Below are 20,989 nucleotides of genomic sequence, written 5' to 3' on the forward strand. Positions count from 1 at the left end.
GCTTTCTCTGCACAGCTGCCCCTTCTCTAGTACAATGTCCCATAAATTCTTTTCCTCAATAGCTTTGATTCTGATTTGGCTCCATTTCAGAGATGCTGTGGTTTCTGTTTGGGATACTCTCCCATGTGCCATGATCCAGAACGTGAACCAGGCAGAAAGCCAGGAGGCTGGCAGTGCTCACCTCATTTGTTTATCTTCTCTCATGAATCAGGGTCCTGCACTGTCTGTTGTCCAAAACGTAGAAAGGGTAATTTTATATATTTTGTCAGGTTTATAATTTTTTTGTGGTGGGAGAGCTCTTCTAACAGCTGAAAGCAGAAATAAGCCATATAAATATCATTAAAAGAATGCTACATCTGTGATGATTTACAAAATCATTTTTATTAGCTTAGTCCTCACTGAATAAATTAGTTTGTCAGCTTTAAATTCATTATTTGAAAAATGATGCACATATTTTGGAGTACCATAAAATGGATAATTTATGGAATATTTTTCTCTTATTTACTTCTATTAGTGGCCAAACTTATGCAAAAAAATTATATTGCCTGTTAGCACTAAGCGTTATGCCATATTTTCTGTAATGTATTTATGTACGACCATAGTTATTTTACACAGTGCTATAAATTAAGAGTCTTTTTGTTCTATATTAGTGCTATTTTTCTAATAAATATTTTTGCATTCTTGCTATTTGCCATTTATTATATTTTACCAAAAGAAGTTTCATTTCATTTAATAACTCAAATTAGTTTCCTAGAAATGTGATTATCAAGAGTCATTGGTTGTTTATCTCTCAAGTGTTAGTAAATACATTGCCTGATCTACTATATTCCTTAGTTCTCATGAATACAAGGGCTGAATATAAGATTAGACTTCATCTTAAGAATTGCTAGTATCTGTTGAACTCCAAACTTTTTAAAACATATATATTTTAGAGTTGTGTAATATTTCTTTTTGTTTCATTTATAATCTACTAAAAGATAATCTATACATGAGGAATTCATAGATTGTTACATATTTTTCCTTGTGATTTTTGGTTGAAGAATTCATAGTAAATTGATCAAACCTCAGCCAATTATACTTTGACATGTACTAATAAGGGCTAATTGAGGAATTATGAGGACATTTGCTCTGGAGAAAACGAGCACATAATTACACCATAAAGAGGTTAGAGGATCAGTGTTACCCAGCTGGAAGACTGTTAGTTGAAGTCTCAGTGGCATCTGTAAAGGACACTTCATAATGTATCTGTGAAATAGAGCACTGTCAATGCCAAGTAAAAGAGGAAGAATAATCCATTGTCAGTTATAGAAGTTTAACTTCAAATATCTATTTTCTCTTCTTGTCTCTACCTTCTTCAGGTGCTGGAGGATGGTCTCCATCTGACAGTGACCATTATCAATGGCTTCAGGTTGACTTTGGCAATCGGAAGCAGATCAGCGCCGTTGCAACCCAGGGAAGATACAGCAGCTCGGACTGGGTGACCCAATACCGCATGCTCTACAGTGACACGGGGAGAAACTGGAAACCCTATCATCAAGACGGGAATATCTGGGTGAGTCACTGTCAGAAAGACAAAGACACGGTCGACTTCTTGCTAGGAGCCAGTCCCGTTTTCAATCCAGGCCTGTTTAGATGAAGCACCACTCAGTAGTTACTGACCACTTATATATGGAGAGAAAAGTAAGATAGAAAAATGGTTTTCTTAAAAAAAAAATAAAACAAAGAGGAAGAAGAAAATGGAAGACAAGCCATAGCTCTGGAGTACATCAGGCACCCCACTGAGCATCCCCTCCCAAACATTTCTAACTATTTTTAAATATTACTCTCTCTGGGGTATATGCACTTTTCAATATTTATCTATTAAAAATATTCAAGGAAGCTATTTATTTATTTATTCATTTGTTCATTCATTCATTCATTCATTCTTGTTGACTCAAGACTCCTTTTCTCAGATGGCTGTTTCTATCCAAAGCTTAGGGCAATGGGTCTCAGTCTGGGCTATGCATCTGAATGACCTGAGGAGGCTCTAAAGAATACGGGTGCCAGGCATACCTAGACCCATTAAACCAGAATCATTTAAGTAGAAATTAGATTAATGATATTGATAACACTTTTAAAAATAGAGATCTTCCATATTGAAATTATGAAGAAATAATAGATATGTGGTAAGAAATTTCCTATAAGAGTGGTTTAGGATCTTATAGGAAATTATTACAGATCTATGTTCACTTTTTTTCTTTTATTATGAGAGGAAAATTTTTAAAAGTTTAACCCATTTAATCCTAAAATATCTGTTACATTGGAAAATTATGTGTATTCAATTCAATCAAATATTCACACTTGAATAAATTATTTTAAAATACTAACTTTTGAGGGCTCTATTTTAGTTTGTTTTAAAAAGCAGCCATAACCAAAATCAAGTAAAGCCATCAGTACTTAACAAGAAGAAAAATGAGGAGAAACAGGAGGAATTTCACATTTTAAATTATGTTTTTCACCGTATTAAGAAGAGTGCTGAGGATTTTTAACCTGATCAGGATCTACTCTTGGAGAATGTATGTTTTAAAGTCTCAGGTGCTCTTTGTGAGTAGCCAGAGTTTAGAGCTTCTGGCATATGGAGTGCAGCAAGGGCCTGGTGCCTGATGCATATAGGGGCCAACACTGTGGCAAAGGCTTTTGAGAAAAGAAAAAGCTTTTACTGCTAATTTTAACTCACAAGGTGTCAGGAGGCCAGGCTCAAATCTGTCTCCCTGACCCAGGGTTCAAGGCAGGTTTTAAGGGGTTAGGGGAACAGGCTGGTATGCGGAAGCTCTGGCAGGGCAGGTGTTAACTGGAGGGCTTCGGAACTTGGCCACTTTATGGTAAGATAAAGTCAGGGGCTTCAGCATCAGACCTTCCTGGACAACAGACCCTTCGCCTCGGAAAGGGTTCCAGTGTTCAGCTTCCAGTTCATGTCCCGGTCCTTTGGGTTCTGTGGAGGGAGACAAGACTTTGGTTCTGGTTGCCGCTGGAGGTCAAAGTTCCCTCCTCTGCACAGGCTTCGGCTGCATAACTTGTGGTTTTGGTCTGTTGTCTCTGAAAAGCAACTCGGTATCCTGTTAGAAGCAGGATAAAATCAGTTTGAGCTGGTTCCATGGTTACACTAGCTTGAGTAGGTGGCCATTTCCACATCAGCATCCAATGATAGTAACTGTCATGTGAAATGAGGATATAATGTCCCAAATAAAAAGTATGATGCCACAGTCGTCCTTTAGAAATAATTTCTATCGAGCCATGATTGTATGGTAAGAACATTTGTCTTTTGTGATGTGTAAGGAAGCAAGGAGTGGGGGAAATGCCTCCATGGAAAGTTTTCCTTTACAAGATAATTCAAAGTCTCAGGGATGATGTATAGAAAAGTGTTTTTCAACCCTGGATACACAGTGGAATAACCTAGAACAGCTTTAAAATATGTGGATATCTGGGTCCCACCTCCAGATTTTGGATTTAGGTGGTCTAAGCTGTAATTGGGGCACTGGAAATTTAAAGCAACCCAGATCATTCTGATGTATAGACAACACTGAGAAACCATGCATTCCTAAGATGATTGATTACCTGAGAAGAATGCAAAGTAATGTAAGTTTAATCACTTGAATATTGTTTTCAACAAATGCCAATGGTTATTCTTTCATAATTGCAGGGGAAATGGACAAAATGACTGATTTTATTATAATGTTCACATTAAATACCCTTGTGGAGTTTCTCAATTATTTTATGACCATTGGATAATATGTTGAAATAAGCAAAGAACAACTCATGTAGATGAGAAATTATGACAGTATCACAAGATTTTTAAAGTCATGAATCTGACTTTGAAATCTGTGTATGGAATGAGAAAGACTCTTGAAAATATTCCTGAAGAATGCTTTATCTGAATATTTAATATTCAAATATGTGAGTTGCTAAATGTGCTTAACTAATGAAATCTTCTCATTTCTGTTTGATAATACTAAGCATAATAGAATTCTTTATATTTTATCTACAATGTCATTTCCTTCTATTTAGAATTTCTTTACTGTGTAAAACTGCCTCCCTCCTCCAAAATTACATTTACGTATTTCACAAACTCTACTTTGCTTACTTCTCATGAAGTGTTTTCAGGTTTCCTAAGTATAATCTGTTGGAGAGAGACAAAGTATTCTGTATAAGCATTTCTTATCAATAGTCCATTCAGCATTACATTAAACAAGAATTCTAGCAGTTTTTTGCTAAGAGGCCGCATTTAGTTTTGCTTAGAAAGTTCAATTACTGTTTTTTAAATGCAGATATTTGGAGCCAAAATAGGATATCAGAATATTAATAGCGAATTCTTTCTTTACATTACCACTCTTGCTTTGTAGGATAGTAAAGGACTATAAATGTACTTGTAACTTAAACATAGTTTTTCTTTCTCTTTTAAACATGTTTTTATTAAAAGATAAGAAAATGCTTATATATTCCTAATTATTTTTAAAAGTTTTGATCCCTTTTGTGAATGGTTGGCAGGTATCAGACTGTGATCAGTAACCACTGAATGTATTAGATGGAAAATCCCACAGAACAGAAATGTTTTAAATTACATGGTTAGATACTTACCAAGAATATAAAATATAAGTTCATAATCTCTAAGCAATATTAAATAGTGTTACTATTTAGTGTTACTATTTATTAGTGTTACTATTTAGTGTTACTATTTAGTGTTACTATTTATTAATATAGTGTTATATATATTAAATAGTAACAATATTAAATTTTAACACTTGATAGAAGTGTTAAAAACCTGGATCTTTTTGTCCCTTATATATTTTCCCCACATACATGCACAAAACACATAACACAGAATGCTCTTGTTTCTAACAAATTATAAGCATTTTTAAAAATCTGGAAAGCAGGTAGTAGACAACATTAATTTAGAAAATTCTTTGACTTTCTGGATATCAAGCCAATAGCTGGAACACATGTTCTCTACTTTCTATTTTGGGAACTTTTGTCATGTAAATATTGGTTGATTGGATATATCTTCCTGGGTTAGCCTGTAACCAGGTGTTTGGCAAGTGAAATCCAAGATGTGCATTCAAAAGGACTGAATTTAAGTATCTAGGTTCATTTGTTTGGTTTGTAAACTTGGAGAAGTCACTTTGAGCCTCCAATTCCTAATCTGGGAAATGGGACTTAACGTTTATTGAGAGATTTAAATGAAGTTTTGCAGGCTACGAAGATTTAGCAACGTGCGTGTTATTAATTGCCTATCTTAGAAGCATTCTACAAAACTAGTGTAGTACTTTTTTTAGTGGTAATAGTATGTTATGATAATTTTCAGGTTTTCTCAGTCCCCCTCTATCCTTGCCAGGTCCAATCTACCTCTGTTTACTCTTATTCATAATTTAAAATATCTGAAAATATTTTAGATGAAGTAAGCATGACTTAAAGTGAGAAGCAGGATGTGGACAGATCTGTGGCACATTTTCCAGTTGACAATGCAGTCACCACTGACAGACAATGTGGTGCAGGCTGGGCTTGAGGCATGGCGGGTAGAGCTAGCTCCATGCCAAGTGTCATTGCAGTGCTCATAACAAATTGTTACCATAATGACAGCCACATGTCCAATGAGCCACATAAGGGGGTGCTGTTTAAAAATGAATGGATCATCTGTCTTATCTTTTCAACCATTTGTTGTTGTAGCGGTTCCACTAATTTTCCAAATCACTTAAAAATATGTCCCAGTTATAAATGTAAACCATCACTGTTTCATGGTTCAATAGATTCTTCCAAAGAGTTTTAGAATTTTTTTTCTGCGTATGAAACTAGGAAAGACCCACCGTCCTGATCTCTTGCTCATGTATCCTCCAATCAGATGATAAAATCCTCTATTTCATTGAGAACACTGCTGCGATGGTTTTCAGCAGTAGATAGGAATTTTCCTTGCTCGTTTATGTGTACATCTGCACCGTGGCTGTAATCAGTCATTTGAAGAAAGGACCTGGCAGGCATATTAAAAATATGTTATAGATAGCTTATTGAAAAATAAAATACATCTGAGTAATCTGTATTAAACCCTTTCTAAAATAACCCTTAATATAAATGGGGTAAAAATCTTTAGGGCTTGTATAAGGGAAAATAATTTCCAAGGTGAATTTATAATAAGGTTTTTATTTCTCTGAAATAGATTTTACTGTTTACAGTAAAGGAGTGATATTTCAAAAGTCTCAATTTTAATAAGTTGAGTGAATATACATACTGTAATGCCTCTACTTGTGAATTTTGATCACCTTTCTAAATACACACTTGTATTGTGAGATTCTCATTTTAAGAGATCATGAGATTATGTCTCATGTCAATTTGTGAGTCACTCAATGGTCTATACATATACAAATATATCAAACCATTCTAAACAACATGGTTATGTGTTTATTTTTTTCCAAAAACTTGAAGATAAAATACGATGTTATTCATAATAATGAATATATTGTTGGCATACACTGTTAGGTAAAGGAAAATGATTAATCTTATACGATAACGTTTCTTAGAGGCAATAAAAATATAGTATACAATTCTTCACAGTCTAGTGTATTTTTCATCTGAGATAAAATAGGATATGTGAAATCGTTTTAAAAATTTTATGTGCATTTGGATGCTTGGCGAACTCTCTGGAAGAGGAGGGGTTCTCAATATGTATAATGATATTTTCAGGCGCTTATTTTATTCTGGACTCAAATAATGGAAATGCTACTATTTTTCTTACCAGATCAAGGTTGAATTTAGGTGACATGAAACTAAATGACTCTGAGTGAATGAAGATTTCTACAAAATATTAATAGATAGGTACCTACAAATATTTCAAATAAAATATTCAGCCCTTCATTTAAGATGCATGTCTCCGCTTGGCTCGAGTGATGACTTAGCGGAAGTTAGAGAAACACTAGGATGCCTACATGGAGGCATTCGTAGTGCGGGGAACCTGCTGCTGTAGCACCATAGGCCCCGAGAAGCAGCAAAAGTAGCTGCTCAGAGATATGCTCTGGAATCAGACCATGTAAACCCGCCATCAAGCTTCCTTCGCAGAATCCGTGTACCTTTGAGCAGATTCCTTAACCCTTCTGTGCCTAAATTTCCTCATCGGCTAAATGCAACCAATAACAGTACTTACTTCGCTTACCTTGGCAATGCCTATCTCAATAGAGACCACAGGTATTAAATTAATAAACCACATGAAGAGCTTAGAAAAATGCCCGGCAACATATTTACCACTCGACTTTTATTAGATTTTATAAAAGTGTGACTTCTAGATGCTTTACTATTGAAGATTTCTTTGAAAATTCAAAATAGCCATCTACTTTCATTCTATGATAGCTTTTCTGTATTAGCATATCGGCATGTGTGTTGTATTACATCTGTGCTTCTAGCCTGAAATGTTAAATATAATTCAGAATGCGAATTTAATTTATGTCATTTGAATCATCATCCTATTAATTGTCACATAGAGTCCAATGCATCACAATACAAACCGCATCTGAATAGTTCTTTCAGATCGGTGTTTTTATTAAACTTCAGTGAAACTATGACTATAATCCTTCCATTAGGCTTAGGTTAGTGAATTCACTTTTATTAACTTTAGAGATCAAGGAAAATAAATAACTCATTTTTTTCTACATTCCTCCTCCATGTTTTCTTAGAGTAATTGAAAAGAGTTAGATAAGCAGACTATAGAACAGGCTTATAAGGATTAGCTAAAACAGATTACAGCAGTCCCCCGCTTATCTGCGGGGAATACATCCCAAGACCCCCAGTGGATGCCTGAAACTGCAAATAGCACTGAACCCTATGTATACTACATTTTTTTTCTATATATATATACCTATGATAAATTTTAATTTACAAATTAGGTACAGTCAGAGATTAACTACAATAACTAATAAAATAGAACAATTATAACCGTTCACTCTAATAAAAGTTGGGTGAACGTGGTCTCTCTCAGCAAACTAGCATGAATTTGTTTTTCCTTCCCAATTTCATGGATAGAAGATTCACTCTTATCATAGATCTTAGCAACTTCAGCATACAATTTGTTTTTCTTTCCTTAGTAAGTCAAGAACTTTCACCTTTTCACTTAATGGAGAGACTTTGTGGCTTCTCTTTGGTATATTCGAACTGCCAACATCACTACTCTTGCACTTCAGTGCCATTATTATTAAGTAGAATAAGGGTTATTGGAATGAAGCACTGCCATAGTGTGACATTTGATCTAATAACTGAGAAGGCTACTAAGTGACCAACGGGCGGGGAGCTCCCCACGTGTAGCATGGAGACACCGAACGAAGGGACAATTCACGTCCTGGGAGACATGAGGCAGAGTCACGTGCGATTTCGTCATAGTCCTCATGACAGTGCACAACTTAAAATTTACGAATTGTTTATTTCCAGAATTTTCCATTTAAGATTTTCAGACCACAGTTGACCGCGGGTAACTGAAACCACAGAAAGCAAGCCGTGGATAAGGGGCGTTACTATAAAGCTGGTTAGCCATAAAAGCAGAAAGCCTGGGGATGGAGAGGCCCCTCTGAGTGTCAGATACTCAGAGTACATCTGTGCACCAGTGGCATCAGCAGGGGCTCATTAGAAATGCAGACTCTCAAGGACCCACCCCATACCTTCCAAATCTGCATTTGAACAGTATTCACAGGTGACTCACATACATGTCAAAGAGAGAGTGTGTTGATTTCAATATTTGAGGCGATCTCATGAGAAAGAAGAATGAGAATTGGCCCCTGTGTCTCCAAACCAGAATGCAGATTTAGAAGAATTAGAATTCAAAGTGCAAATTGCAGACCAACTTATCCTGCAAAGAGGATAAGGTTTGATAAACAGGCACTTGCTGAGCACTTACCCTTTACTAAGGGCTGGAGATAAACACACACACAAGGTTACCGCCTTCAAGGGGCAGAAAAACCAGGGTAATGCTAAACGTACACATCTGTAATTATATTGTATGACTCTACGTGTCCTGACTGATAGAGGCTTGCACGGGCTGTTCTGGGAACGCACACGCACAAATGCCTCATTCAGGGTGGTTGAAGGACACAGTCAGCAAAGGCTTCTTAAGGAACTAAGTATTGTCGGCTAGGTAGGGAAGGAGTTGGTCATGGGAAAAGAGGAGCAGGAAGACATTCCTAGCAGATGAGTCTTACAGAAATAAGTAGGAATGGATCGTGAGACGCCGAAATAACCATGTCTTTCCTGAGATCTCCACTGTGACCCTATAAATAAAAATCTGACCTTTCTTTAAAACTCTGAAATCATATCCTTTAAATCAGTAATGTTTAAGTCATAGCGTGTGAATACTCAACTATGGAATAACATTTGAGTTCATGCAGTCTTCTAGGGCACATCTCTGTAACATTCACAGGACAGAGCTCACTGCCAAGCACAGAATAGATGTTTAAGAGTGTACAATTGAATCGAAGTACCTCATTCTGAAGATAAACGGGCTAAAGCTGAGAGGCATGGTGTTCCTTAAATCTCAGCCACAGATTCAGGCACACGGACCCCAACACTCAGTATGGAGCCAAATACCTATTTTTGGTTTAGCAAGAAGCACCATTACTATAATGGCCACTTGCTTATTTTGACTAAATGGAAACAATTTGATTCCATGCACAATACTTATAGAAAAAGCTGGCAGGGGCTCCAGAACTGGGCTTCAAATATCAAAACCCTGCTCCAGCACTTAGCAACCGTGAACACTTAACCATGTTAATCAACATTTATGGGCCTCAGTTTCCTCAGCTGTAAAAGGGATAAAATGGTATCTACCTTTATGGGGTTTTTATGAGAATAAGATAAATTAATCGAATTGCTTAGAACAATGCACCATAAATATAGGCTCATCTTCTTATCTCCCTCTTATGTCACCCCCTAATTATTTATCATTATTATTACCATTAATAATTATAGAACACTATATTCAAAGTGGCTTAAAGGCATTGAGTAGGTAGTTGATAGATCTATTCTTGGGAATGACAAATCTAATTATAAGGGCAATGACTGTAAACAAAAGCCTGGTTATCTTGGGCAACTTTCAGTATGCTTGTGCCCCTGGTGACTGTGAAGATATCTGTACTATGTGTGTCACTTATGTACACAATTTAGCCAAGTAACTAATTTAGTCAATGTTGACTTTGAGAAAGAACTAATAGAATGTGAAAATGTCTTGGCAAATAAATTTAGTTTGCTTGAATAAGCAAGCGTAATTATAGACCGTATTATCATTCTGGCAAAAAAGATGTCCTGTTGATGGCCTGTCCTAACGGTCCACCCAGTCACCATCAATGCCTTTTCAGGAGCCTGGAGAAGGAATAAAGTATAGACTTACACATCTAGACTTAGCATCTAGGAAAATTATACCGTGCTTCCAAATGAAAAGATTATTTGAGGTGAACATCTGCATTTCTCCCATGAATGTCACTGATATATTTTGATGAGACAATGGTTCTATCATAATTGACATTTAAATGTTTATAATCATATTAATATGAAGCTGTAGTGAAGTCTGTAAAACTTTCCTGCGATGTAGCAGAGTAGTTCAGAAAAATCTACCCGTACCAATTAATAAGTAATAACAGCTAACAAATATTTATTGACGGTTCATTAAGTGTTTGATATGCTTTATCTCCTTTAATCTTCAAAACAACGTAAATGCAATGATGTAGATGATGATGATGATGATGGTGGTGGTGGTGGTGGTAATGGTGATGATAATGATGGCAATTAAGCCCATTGCATAGATGTCGAAATTAAAGAATGGAGGAGGTCGCACATTTCCTGGAGCACACGGTGAATTAACAGTGGAGCTGGGATTTGAATCCAGGACTGCCTAACTGATTAGCCCGTGATCTCTACCACTATAGCTCCCTTTAGCTCTTCCTTTCTCAGTCCACAAGAAACTTGGTTACCACCACCTTTTAACTATAATGTGCTGCCCATATACATGACGGTATATCATACCATTCTTATTGGAAGGATACCAGTCATATTGGATTAGGGGCCTGATCTCCCCCATTGTGACCTCATTTTAACTACTTACATATGCAATGACTCTATTCCCAAACAAGATAAGTTTCTGAAGAAACTGGGGTTAGGACTTGAACATATAAATTTTAGGGGGATGCGATTCAACTTGTAACACTTAACTATTAGGAATGTATTTTATGTAGTTATACCATTGAAACCTGTTTGCTATCACTGCAGGGGTGCTAGTGTTGTGTACACTGTGAAGAACAGGGAATGGTCTTATAAGAAAGACAGTAGCTTCGAAGAGGGGTAGCACATCATTCCTTGTGAACTCAGGAAATGTGCCTAGGCCATGCTGTGAGATATTGGTTAATGCTAATTATATACGATTCTCTGCATTCATCGATTTACAAGCAAGACTTCAAAACAACAACAACAACAACAACAACAAAAACACGTTTTCAGAATTATTCTCTCCTGTGTGGTAAAAGAGCCAAAGATGCTTTTTTAAAACCAACCCCTCACCCTACTCCATGAGAAATATCTGGCCTTTAAAAAGTGTCCAAGTTTCATACTCACATAGAAGTTTATTCTAAATTAAATACCATTTGGCACTATGAATGTCATTTAATTCCTTAGGATATATTGTTTATTAAAAACTAAATTCCAGAGAACGTGCATTCTCGACTATTAGAGACATTTCTTCTGTCAACGAAGAGCTCTCCCAAAGATAAAGCAGCTTGTTCCAATTGAATCTTGAGATTTAATTGCTCATTCATTTGGACTATAATAGTATCTATTGGAAGACAGCGAGTTTCATTATTAGTTAGCCCTCACGGAATTCTTCAGAGAAGGTTGGGAAACACATTCCCACCATTTCACATACGAAAGCTGAGTTGCCAGGGCGAAGACATCATTCATCTTCTGCATTTAGCAAGCACAGTTGTTCATTCCATTCTCGCAGTGACTGTCCTGCATATGTATTTTTCAGTTTTGTTACAGTATACGAATTGGAAAATGGAGCTGTGTGTGAGATAGCCTTAGAGCAACAGAAAAAGACTGTGACTTTATCATAAAGCTATTCAGGCTGTTTATATTCAGCCTGGCACAAATGACTATTTGATAACAGAATGAAAAAAATACAGAAGTTTCCTATTCCTTTGAAAGGATTTTAGATTGTGATACCAGAGGATATATACAATGCATTTTTTTACATGACTTATTAAATAAAAAGGTCAGTGTATGATTAAATATGTATAATTTGACTGTTTTATTTTTGGGATAGTGATTAGGAGTATTACATTTTAGCCTTACTTAAAATAAGCAGTAATGTCCATCTTATTCATTTTCAATTTTAGTCAAAGACCGAAGATTTCATTATTCAGATAAGTCATTTTAGGTTTGGAGTTGGGGGAACTGATAATGAAATAAAACACACTCACAGACACACACACATACACACTCACACACACTCATTCCTTACTGTGAAATAACTCTTTCTCAAATTATATAAAATCTGTGGCTATTTAATAGAATCAAATCTATTTCTCAACAGATCCAATGGAAATACAGAGGTGTCAGGCAGCTTGACTGAGCTTAAACACCACCACTAATATTATCCCTCACCCAGTGCTGACTTGATAAGTATTGTCTCAGCCAACTATTGTGACAGGATCCTGATAGGTGAGAGACCAAGTTTTGTCCTCAGTTTCTATGTCCCCATAGTCTTTGCTTTTCCCATTATACCTTATTTAAGAAGCTATGACAGTGGGTGATGGATTACATGTAAGGTCTCAGAGGAGTTTGTTCCTCTGGTTGAATGCTGGGTCTCACCAGCTAGGACAGTCCCTCGCACATTGAGTGTGCTTAGTCAATATCTGTTAACAGACGGGCTGAGTTATGGGATATGGTGGACACTGGGATATGTAGTAATAATTAGGTGCACATTTCATAAGCAATAATGTTTAATTTTGCAATTTACACGTGTCTAATGCATACTGACAAATGTGGCACACACCTGTGTGAATCGAAAGGCGATGTTCAAGTGTCGAAGTGGCATTCGTGGGAAAGCTCTGGCCTTTCATAGAGGAGATAATAGTGTAGAGATTGCAGCAGCAAGGAGGTAAGAGGGAGGCTGGGGTGTGACAGGGACAGCAAAGCGTATCCTCCCTTCGGACCCGGAGTCAGTCTGGGGATGCCGAGTGAAATGTCAAGGGGCTAATGCCAAATGCACGTGTCCATGGCAGACTTGGACCCAAGCTGGGCCTTGGGTCAGCGCGCATAATCCGATGACAGTAGCAAGGTTTCTAACCTCACAAAAGCTGAGGGTCAGGAGAGCGGTACAGATTGTGAAGTGAGTGCAAAACGAGGAGACGCGATGCACACAAATATATGGATGCTACGTTTACATTCGTGCAAAATGCACAAACGGGCAAAACCTATGCTGTGAGAAATCTGGATAGTGGTTTCTTCTGTAGGAGGGTAATGGCTGGAAGAAGATGCAAAGGGAGGTGTGGGGGTGTTGAGAATAGTTTGTTTCTTGAGCTGGGTGCTTGGTACACTTGTGGAGGTTCACCAAGTTATATACTGATGTGCACTTTTTCCTATGTACATTAAAATTCAATAATACGTTTCAGAAGACAATATAATCAGACTTGAAATCAAGAGCCACCTCTGAGGGAATAGGAACTGAAGGAAACTAGGAGCTATTATCAAAATTGCTTTCTAGCATCAAAAGTAATTGCAGGAGAACACCAACGGGCCAGGCAAAAGGAAATAATCAAGGGACTTAGCAAAGGGCCTTAAAAGCCTACTTACAATATGTGGGGGAATTATTTCAGTCTCTATGGAAGTTCGACGTTTATGTGAACACGTGGGGTTCTATTCACACTTAGCGCATGGATAGCTGGTATAGCACAGTCTGTTACTTGCTAACGAAGAGCATATTTCTAAAGAAACACCATGACTGACTCTCAATGCTTCTGGCTTGAACACAGATGAGCAGGTATAAAACGGACATCCTTGTGTGCAGCTAGAGTGCATAGGGACTGCAATTAAGCCAACCTAGAACTACTCCTAATTTTTTTTCCTACTTGCAAGATAAAGGCCGAAACTTACTAACTTTAGTTCCATATTATAATTTGTCATCTATGGATGATAGATGTTAATGGGCACAGAGAAAGTTTCCATGTCTAAAATGTCTCCCCAGTTAAAATTGAGGAAACATTGAAATATGAGCAAAAAAAGTGAATAGAGAGTTCACATAATAGATATAAATGTATTTCCTCTGCAACCTAACCATCTCACTTCTAGGAATTTACCCTAAAGATACAGCTTCAATGACATGAAAACACATCTGCAAAAGATTATTCATTACGACACTATTTGTGATGACAAAATATTGGAAACGACCAATTTGACCAAATACTGGCAATTGTTTGAATAAACTAGACAACACATGCAAAATGGATAGCCTGTACCTATAAAGGAAACTGAGAAATAGCTCTGTGAGTTGACGTAGGATAGATTTCCTGGATATGTATTTTAAGTGAAAAAAATAAAAATATAAAGGCATTTATTGTATACTAACTTTAGTGAAAGAAAAAAATGAAAAAGCATGTATACATAGTTGAAGCAATTCTGAAAATATTTAGATATAGATTACATAGAGGAAATGAGTAAATATGTTGATGGTGTCAGGAGCTTTATTTCTCACTATGAAGGAAGTAAGAAATATATAGGGAATAAGCAAAAACAAGAAGGAAACCCATTTAGAAAAATGTGTGTGTGTGAATATGTATATGTGTGTATACATAGCTACACATATACTTGTGTCTGTGAATATATACATATATTCGTTTGTATTTATGTATTTATTATCCCTGTTAAAGGAAGACTGTCTGGAAGCAAAGACATTCCAGTAGCAATGAGCACATAGTCTCTAACGCCATTTCTCTTAAAGAAATTAGATCTGCTTGGAGAAATTATATCAGGTTTTGGTTAAAAAAGATACAACTTGAGTCTGGAGTATCTTTTTATGTAAGAACAAAAGGAAAAAAAAATGATAGTTAATGGCTAAAGGGATACAAGAGCCATCTTGAAATGTTTTATGTTGGTCAAATCTGGGTAAGTTGAGCATAAAAACAACTAAAGACAGTGATAAATTACAAACCTTTAGAAAAATACGCATCGTAAGTCTGCAGAGATGATATAAACAAGTAGACAAAAAGATATAGATAGACGATAGAGACAGACAGGTAGGGAAAGACACAAGGGCTCCAGTTTATACTAGGATGCCAGCTCCTGAGCAGTAAATGCAGAAGAAGTGCTGGAGTTAGAAAGTCATCATTTTTGTAACCATTACAGTAAATACTAGTTCTGGGGTGTTATATCAATGCACATTAAAACTACAGGATTGGAAGGATTTGCATGACAAGTAGTATATTTGTATGATCTTAAAATGTCTCCCACAAATTATTTATTAGTTGTAAGAGAAAAAAAATAGCTTTAAAAGAGAAATTAGATAACATCTTGACTGGATGATCAAAATAAAAATCCCCAATGAGAGACAGATAAACAATGTGTGCCTCCGGATGTGACAGATTGAGAAGAAACCAACATCATGCTTGTAATATCCCACTTGGACCTTGTAAATGTATCGAATCTATTATGAGGAAACAAAACTCAAAGCCAACATGAGAAATATTCTATGAGGAACATTCTACTAAAAAAAGGGGGAGGGAGGAGGGGAGTAGGATAAATTTCAAAAAAGGGGGAGGGAGGAGGGGAGTAGGATAAATTTCAAAATGGTCAGTGGTAAAAGACAACAAAAGGAATTATTCTGGGTTAAAGGAGATTTGTAAAAATGACTTCCACATGAAATATGTGATCCTAGCGTGGATCCTATCCTGGATGGGAAAAAAAGAGCTATAAAGACATTATCGGGTCATTGGATAAAACTGATATGGAAGGTCGATCAGACATGTCAACGTTAAATTTCCTGAAATCGATAACTATACACTTCTTCTGTCCATATTGTAGGAAATGTAAACTGAAGTATTCAGCATTAAATGGACATGATATGCAACTTACTCTCAAGTGGTTCAGAAAAAAACGTGTGCGTATGTATATGTAGGGATACGGAGAGAGAAAAAAGAATGAAAAAGTACACGACGCAGCAAAATCAGGGAAACCAAATAAAAAATAGAGGCTATACAATAACCCATACAGATTTCGTATAACTTTTCTGTAAGTTTAAATTGTTTCTAAAGAGGAGTTAAATATTTTTTTTTTAAATTTACCTGAAAATCCAGTATTAGTAACACATTATTTTGGTTGTCATCATTTTAACATGGTATTCTTTCAATACCAGATGCTTTATGAGAGAACATAAGCATATTACTCTTAAACCAGGCATTGAAATCTGTATCAGTATATTTAATTGGCTTTTTCCCATTAACAGTACGGTAGCTGATGCCCTAAGGAAATTAGAGATTGGATGTGATAAGATAGGGGGAAAACATTATACAGCACTGACTGAGGGCCCACGTGAGAGGCCATGAGCAGTGAGAAAGCTACCAGCTGGGGCGGGTGCTGGAGCTGGAATTGGCAGGAGGAGGTAGGATACAGGGAAAATACCCATAGCCAACCTATCAACATGCGATGTTACACAGGACTGGTCCTGATTCAAATGACGATAGTGATCCATTGCTGCTTCCTTTATGCTTAGTTTTTTATCACATGCTCGAAAATGCTACAAAAAAATAAATAAATAAATAAATTTATTTATTTAGAGCTTTAGAAGCATATTTATTCAACAGGAATTTTGGGGTGAGGGGGGTAATAACAGCTTCCTGAAAGTCACACTTGGCAGAGTAAATTGGAAGGTGGAAGGAAATAAAACGAGTGTGAAATCAGTTTAGAACAATTCAATATTTTGAAAACATCTGTAAAAAGAGGCACCAAGGGCCAAGACTGAAGGAAATAAATCACAATTAGATGTTATTCTGGATAAACCACCAAGACCCACATTGTAAGTTTTCTTTTGACAGAGTACTTTGTGTTCCCTGGAGAGGGCTGCCAGGCAAATGTGACTTACAGGTTCTCAGCATTCATTTATTCTGTTTAGATATCAAAAAGAACATGCCTCAGTGAGCAAGAGATAACTACCTAGGTATGGGGGCTTGCTCTAAATATTTTCTAGTCCCTGCCAACTCTGAAATTCTTTCATTTGCTCTAAGGTGAACTGGTTTTTAAAATGGTTAACTACCCCCTATTTAATTATCTCATCTGCTGAAAGGTAGTCTTGTTACGAAACAGCATAATTTCAGTTTTAGATATGTTTAGGATTTAAACTTATTATCTAATATCTCCCTCCTCTAGGTAGAATTTGTCGTGCATTATTTATTTCATGTAATGGTGTACATGTCAGCGTAAACGCTTTTCTCTCAACCTTTTTACATTTGCAACACCAGAGAGACCCCAACATCGAGAAAACGATAATGTGAATATTCTGTTCTACGAATGAAATCTTTAAAGCTACACAGGTTTTGCATTTACATATCAGACGATTGCCAGACCTTCAGAAAAAAAGGCCGAAGTGCTGACACAGTATGAGGATTCAGATCCTATGAATGAAAAGATATTAAAAGCAATTAAGATTGAATGTAAGGGGAAAAGTCTGAGGCCATTTCTAGAAAATTACATTAGGTTTTCGGGTATATTTCAGCAGAGATTTGGAAATGTGTTCAATTTCGACAACAAAGAGAGTGAAATTTTAAAGGAAAGCAGGACAGAGTCAAATTTTGTTTTAAAGAGTGTCACTAAAATGGGATGTTGGCACCAACAAGGCGATCTGTCTCCTTGGGTAATAGGACTAGAACAAAGGTATCAGCAGAATAAGACCAGTGCAGCATTGTACATTAACGCCTATAGGTACTGAAGAAGATGTATTTTTTTAAAGGTCATTAAAGTCAAATGGAAACCCTGACCGTAACTCTTGATACCCACCCTAGCTCTAAACTGAACTCCAGCTCCAGCCCTGACCTTAACTCTAATCTGCACTTGCCTACGGCATGGGTACTTGGGCTCGAATCCAAGCCTTGGTCCTTTGAGAAAAACCCAGTCATGTAACAGGGAAAAAAATCTATTTAATATCCTTATGATCGCTTAAATATTAATGCACTCTTATTTCTTATTGACCTTAACTATAATTTAGGAGAACTTTATTTAAAGAATAATCAAGCTAAATTTACCACAAAAGCCAAAATCATTCCCCAAATCACATTATTGATAAAATAATTCTTCGGATGTAAGTAAAAGCAAATGACACTGTAGAGTATATTATTTCAGAATAAGCAATTATCACAGGATTGTCCCTTTGATATTTAACATGATTAAATTAGGATGCATCTTAAGGTTGATTGTATTATAAATGTACTTTTTTTCTTTTTTATTCATTACATTTTTTCTGTTACTTAACCAGTAAAAATCCCTACAATTAATTTTTTTTTTTCCCCTGAGAACCAAGAAACTAAAGGTGTGAGAGAATGTGGCTAGTTGTTCACCAAACCCATGCCCCTTTCTTCCTGTCACACCGCTCGATTTCTGGCCTCGCTTGCAGTTAGGCATAGGCATGAGATTCTTTGCGGACAGTGGAATGTGGGGAGCAGTCATAGGCCAGCCCACAAATTAACTCCCATGGAGCCCTGCACTCCCTACTCCCTCTGCCAGCCAAGGGCAGTAGAGCCGCACCATGATAGAGCTGGACTCCACATCCATGCCTCTGTCCACAGCCAGCCCCAGCACTTATGCGTTAAATCCCGTTCCGTGTGCCTCCTCCGAGACAGAACTTTAGAAAGTCTCTCCTCTCTGTCATCCCATGACATCTTCACGCTGGATCTCATATTCAGCGTAGGAACATGCTTTTATTTTCTCAGACTTTCAAAAACCACCTCGATCCCCTAAAGTGACTGCTCTCTACTCCTTTGTCCTCCTTTCTTGCAAAATTTCCTCAAGAAAGGTTTCGACTCGCCCTCTTCAATTTTCTTCTGTTCCCCCTCGGAGCACTCCAGTCTGGCTTTCCCTGTCACCACCCCAGCAGCGATCACTCTTCCGCCATCATGGCACTTGACCTGGCTTCGCAATTTAGCAGAGTTGAACATTTCCTCCTCCATGATACGCTTTCTTTCTGTGATTTCTGGCCACCATATCCTTTTGGGATTTCTCGTACTTAATTTGTTGTTCCTGTTCAATCTCCTAGGTTGATTTTTCCTTGTAACCAGGATTTTTTTTTAACTGTTAAAATCCTCCAGGACTCAGTCTCTGTTTTTCTTTCCTTTCCATGAATATTTACTCACCTCCCTGAAAATCCCAATCAGTCTTATGATTTTAAATAATGGGTATTTCTCTTCTCCATCTCATTCGCTCTCAACGCCACTATTCTAGATTTGGAAGTACCGTTGACTCCTTTCTTTATTTCACACATCACATAAAATCCATTAGAACATCCCATTGCTCAACACTGAAAATACATCCAGAATTCTACTGCTCATTGCCTCTCTGGTCAGAGACACCAGCTATTTCTTGAATGATTATAAAAACTTCAACAGATCTGTTTCTATCCCGATCTCCATATACACAATGTCAACAGAACAGTCTCAATTATCCTTTTAAAATATAAATCAAATTATGTAACTACCTAGCTGCTCAGAACCCCGCAATTTGTTCACCATTTACTCAGAGTAAAAGCCAGTGTCCTTACTGTTGCCTGAAAGGACCGATGAGACCCTATTTCCCATTACTTCTCTTACCTCAACTACTGCTCTCCTCCATCTTCGCTCAGGTACAGGCACACCGATCCTGGATCGTTCCAGGAATGTCACTGCCTTAGGGTTTTAGAACTCGCCGTTTCCTCTACCTAGAATCTTTCCTTTACCTCTTTCCTCAGAAACCCGCCTAACTCACCTGCGTTCGTGTATGCACACAATGTTGTCTTCTCAATAAAGCCCATCCTATCCACCCTGTTTAATACCGCTGTCTATATGCACCTACTCCCAAGTACTTCAGAATCATCCTTTCCTTACTCTACTCCCTGAAAAATTTCACAGCAATTACAACTTTTTATGATAGTATTTATTTTCTTACATATTGCATTTATTTGTTTGTGTGTCTAGAGCTGAAGCTGCATGAGCTGGAATCTTTGTTTTTAAGCCAGTACATGCTGGGTGACTATAACAGTCCTTAATATGTGGTAACACTAAAATATTTGTTGAATGATTATTGGAATGGAAACAAGACTATTTACAGATAATGATTTCAGCCCAGTCTTTCTATACTATCCAACCATTCCTGTGTCATGGTGTTGTTATTCGATTAAGACTAATATCTAAATTAACATATTAATTTTATTTAGAGGACTTCAACTTTATCTTCTGGGTTGAGCGTAAGTGAAAAAATATACCTTTACATCTATCTATCTATCTATCTATCTATCTATCTATCTATCCATCCATCCATCCACCCATCCGATCTCTGTATATATATTAGCAAATGGCAAAAAAGGATTCCTATAATCAAGTGTTTACTCTGAGAAATCTATTGCAAACTCTTTCTTTCCAAATCATTTACAAACTTCAGATTAACAAATATTTTCATGAGTGATTTAGAGAAAGACATGCCATCTATCAATTCCCCTGCATACTCTGACTCTACTTCTGGTTCACGCCAGATGAGAGAGCTGTTTGCTTACCTATATTGTTTTAGCTGCCTCCTAACAGTATGCATAGGACTTTGCATAGTTTGCATATTTTGAAATGTGTTAAATATTTTGTTTTTGGAATCTGGTAAAGAACGTAGTTAAAGATAATATAATAAATGAAAATACTCTCTGGTATTAGTACCCTAAAAATTTGAAAGGGTAGTTTTTATTTACTCATTCAGTCAACCTTATTAATAGTGTGAATCC

At 36.8% G+C, this 20,989-nt stretch overlaps 1 protein-coding gene across 1 annotated transcript in view; it reads left to right on the forward strand.

Moving 5' to 3' along the window:
- CNTNAP2 (contactin associated protein like 2) overlaps positions 1-20,989 on the forward strand; it is a 1,200,002-nt gene that overhangs the window by 69,608 nt on the left and 1,109,405 nt on the right. Inside the window, exon 3 of the mRNA XM_011365532.2 lies at positions 1,359-1,552. Within this exon, the coding sequence (XP_011363834.1) occupies positions 1,359-1,552 (194 nt within the window). The remainder of the gene's footprint in view (positions 1-1,358; positions 1,553-20,989) is intronic.

Source organism: Pteropus vampyrus, unplaced genomic scaffold, assembly GCF_000151845.1.
Source record: "Pteropus vampyrus isolate Shadow unplaced genomic scaffold, Pvam_2.0 Scaffold112, whole genome shotgun sequence".
Lineage (NCBI taxonomy): Eukaryota > Metazoa > Chordata > Mammalia > Chiroptera > Pteropodidae > Pteropus > Pteropus vampyrus.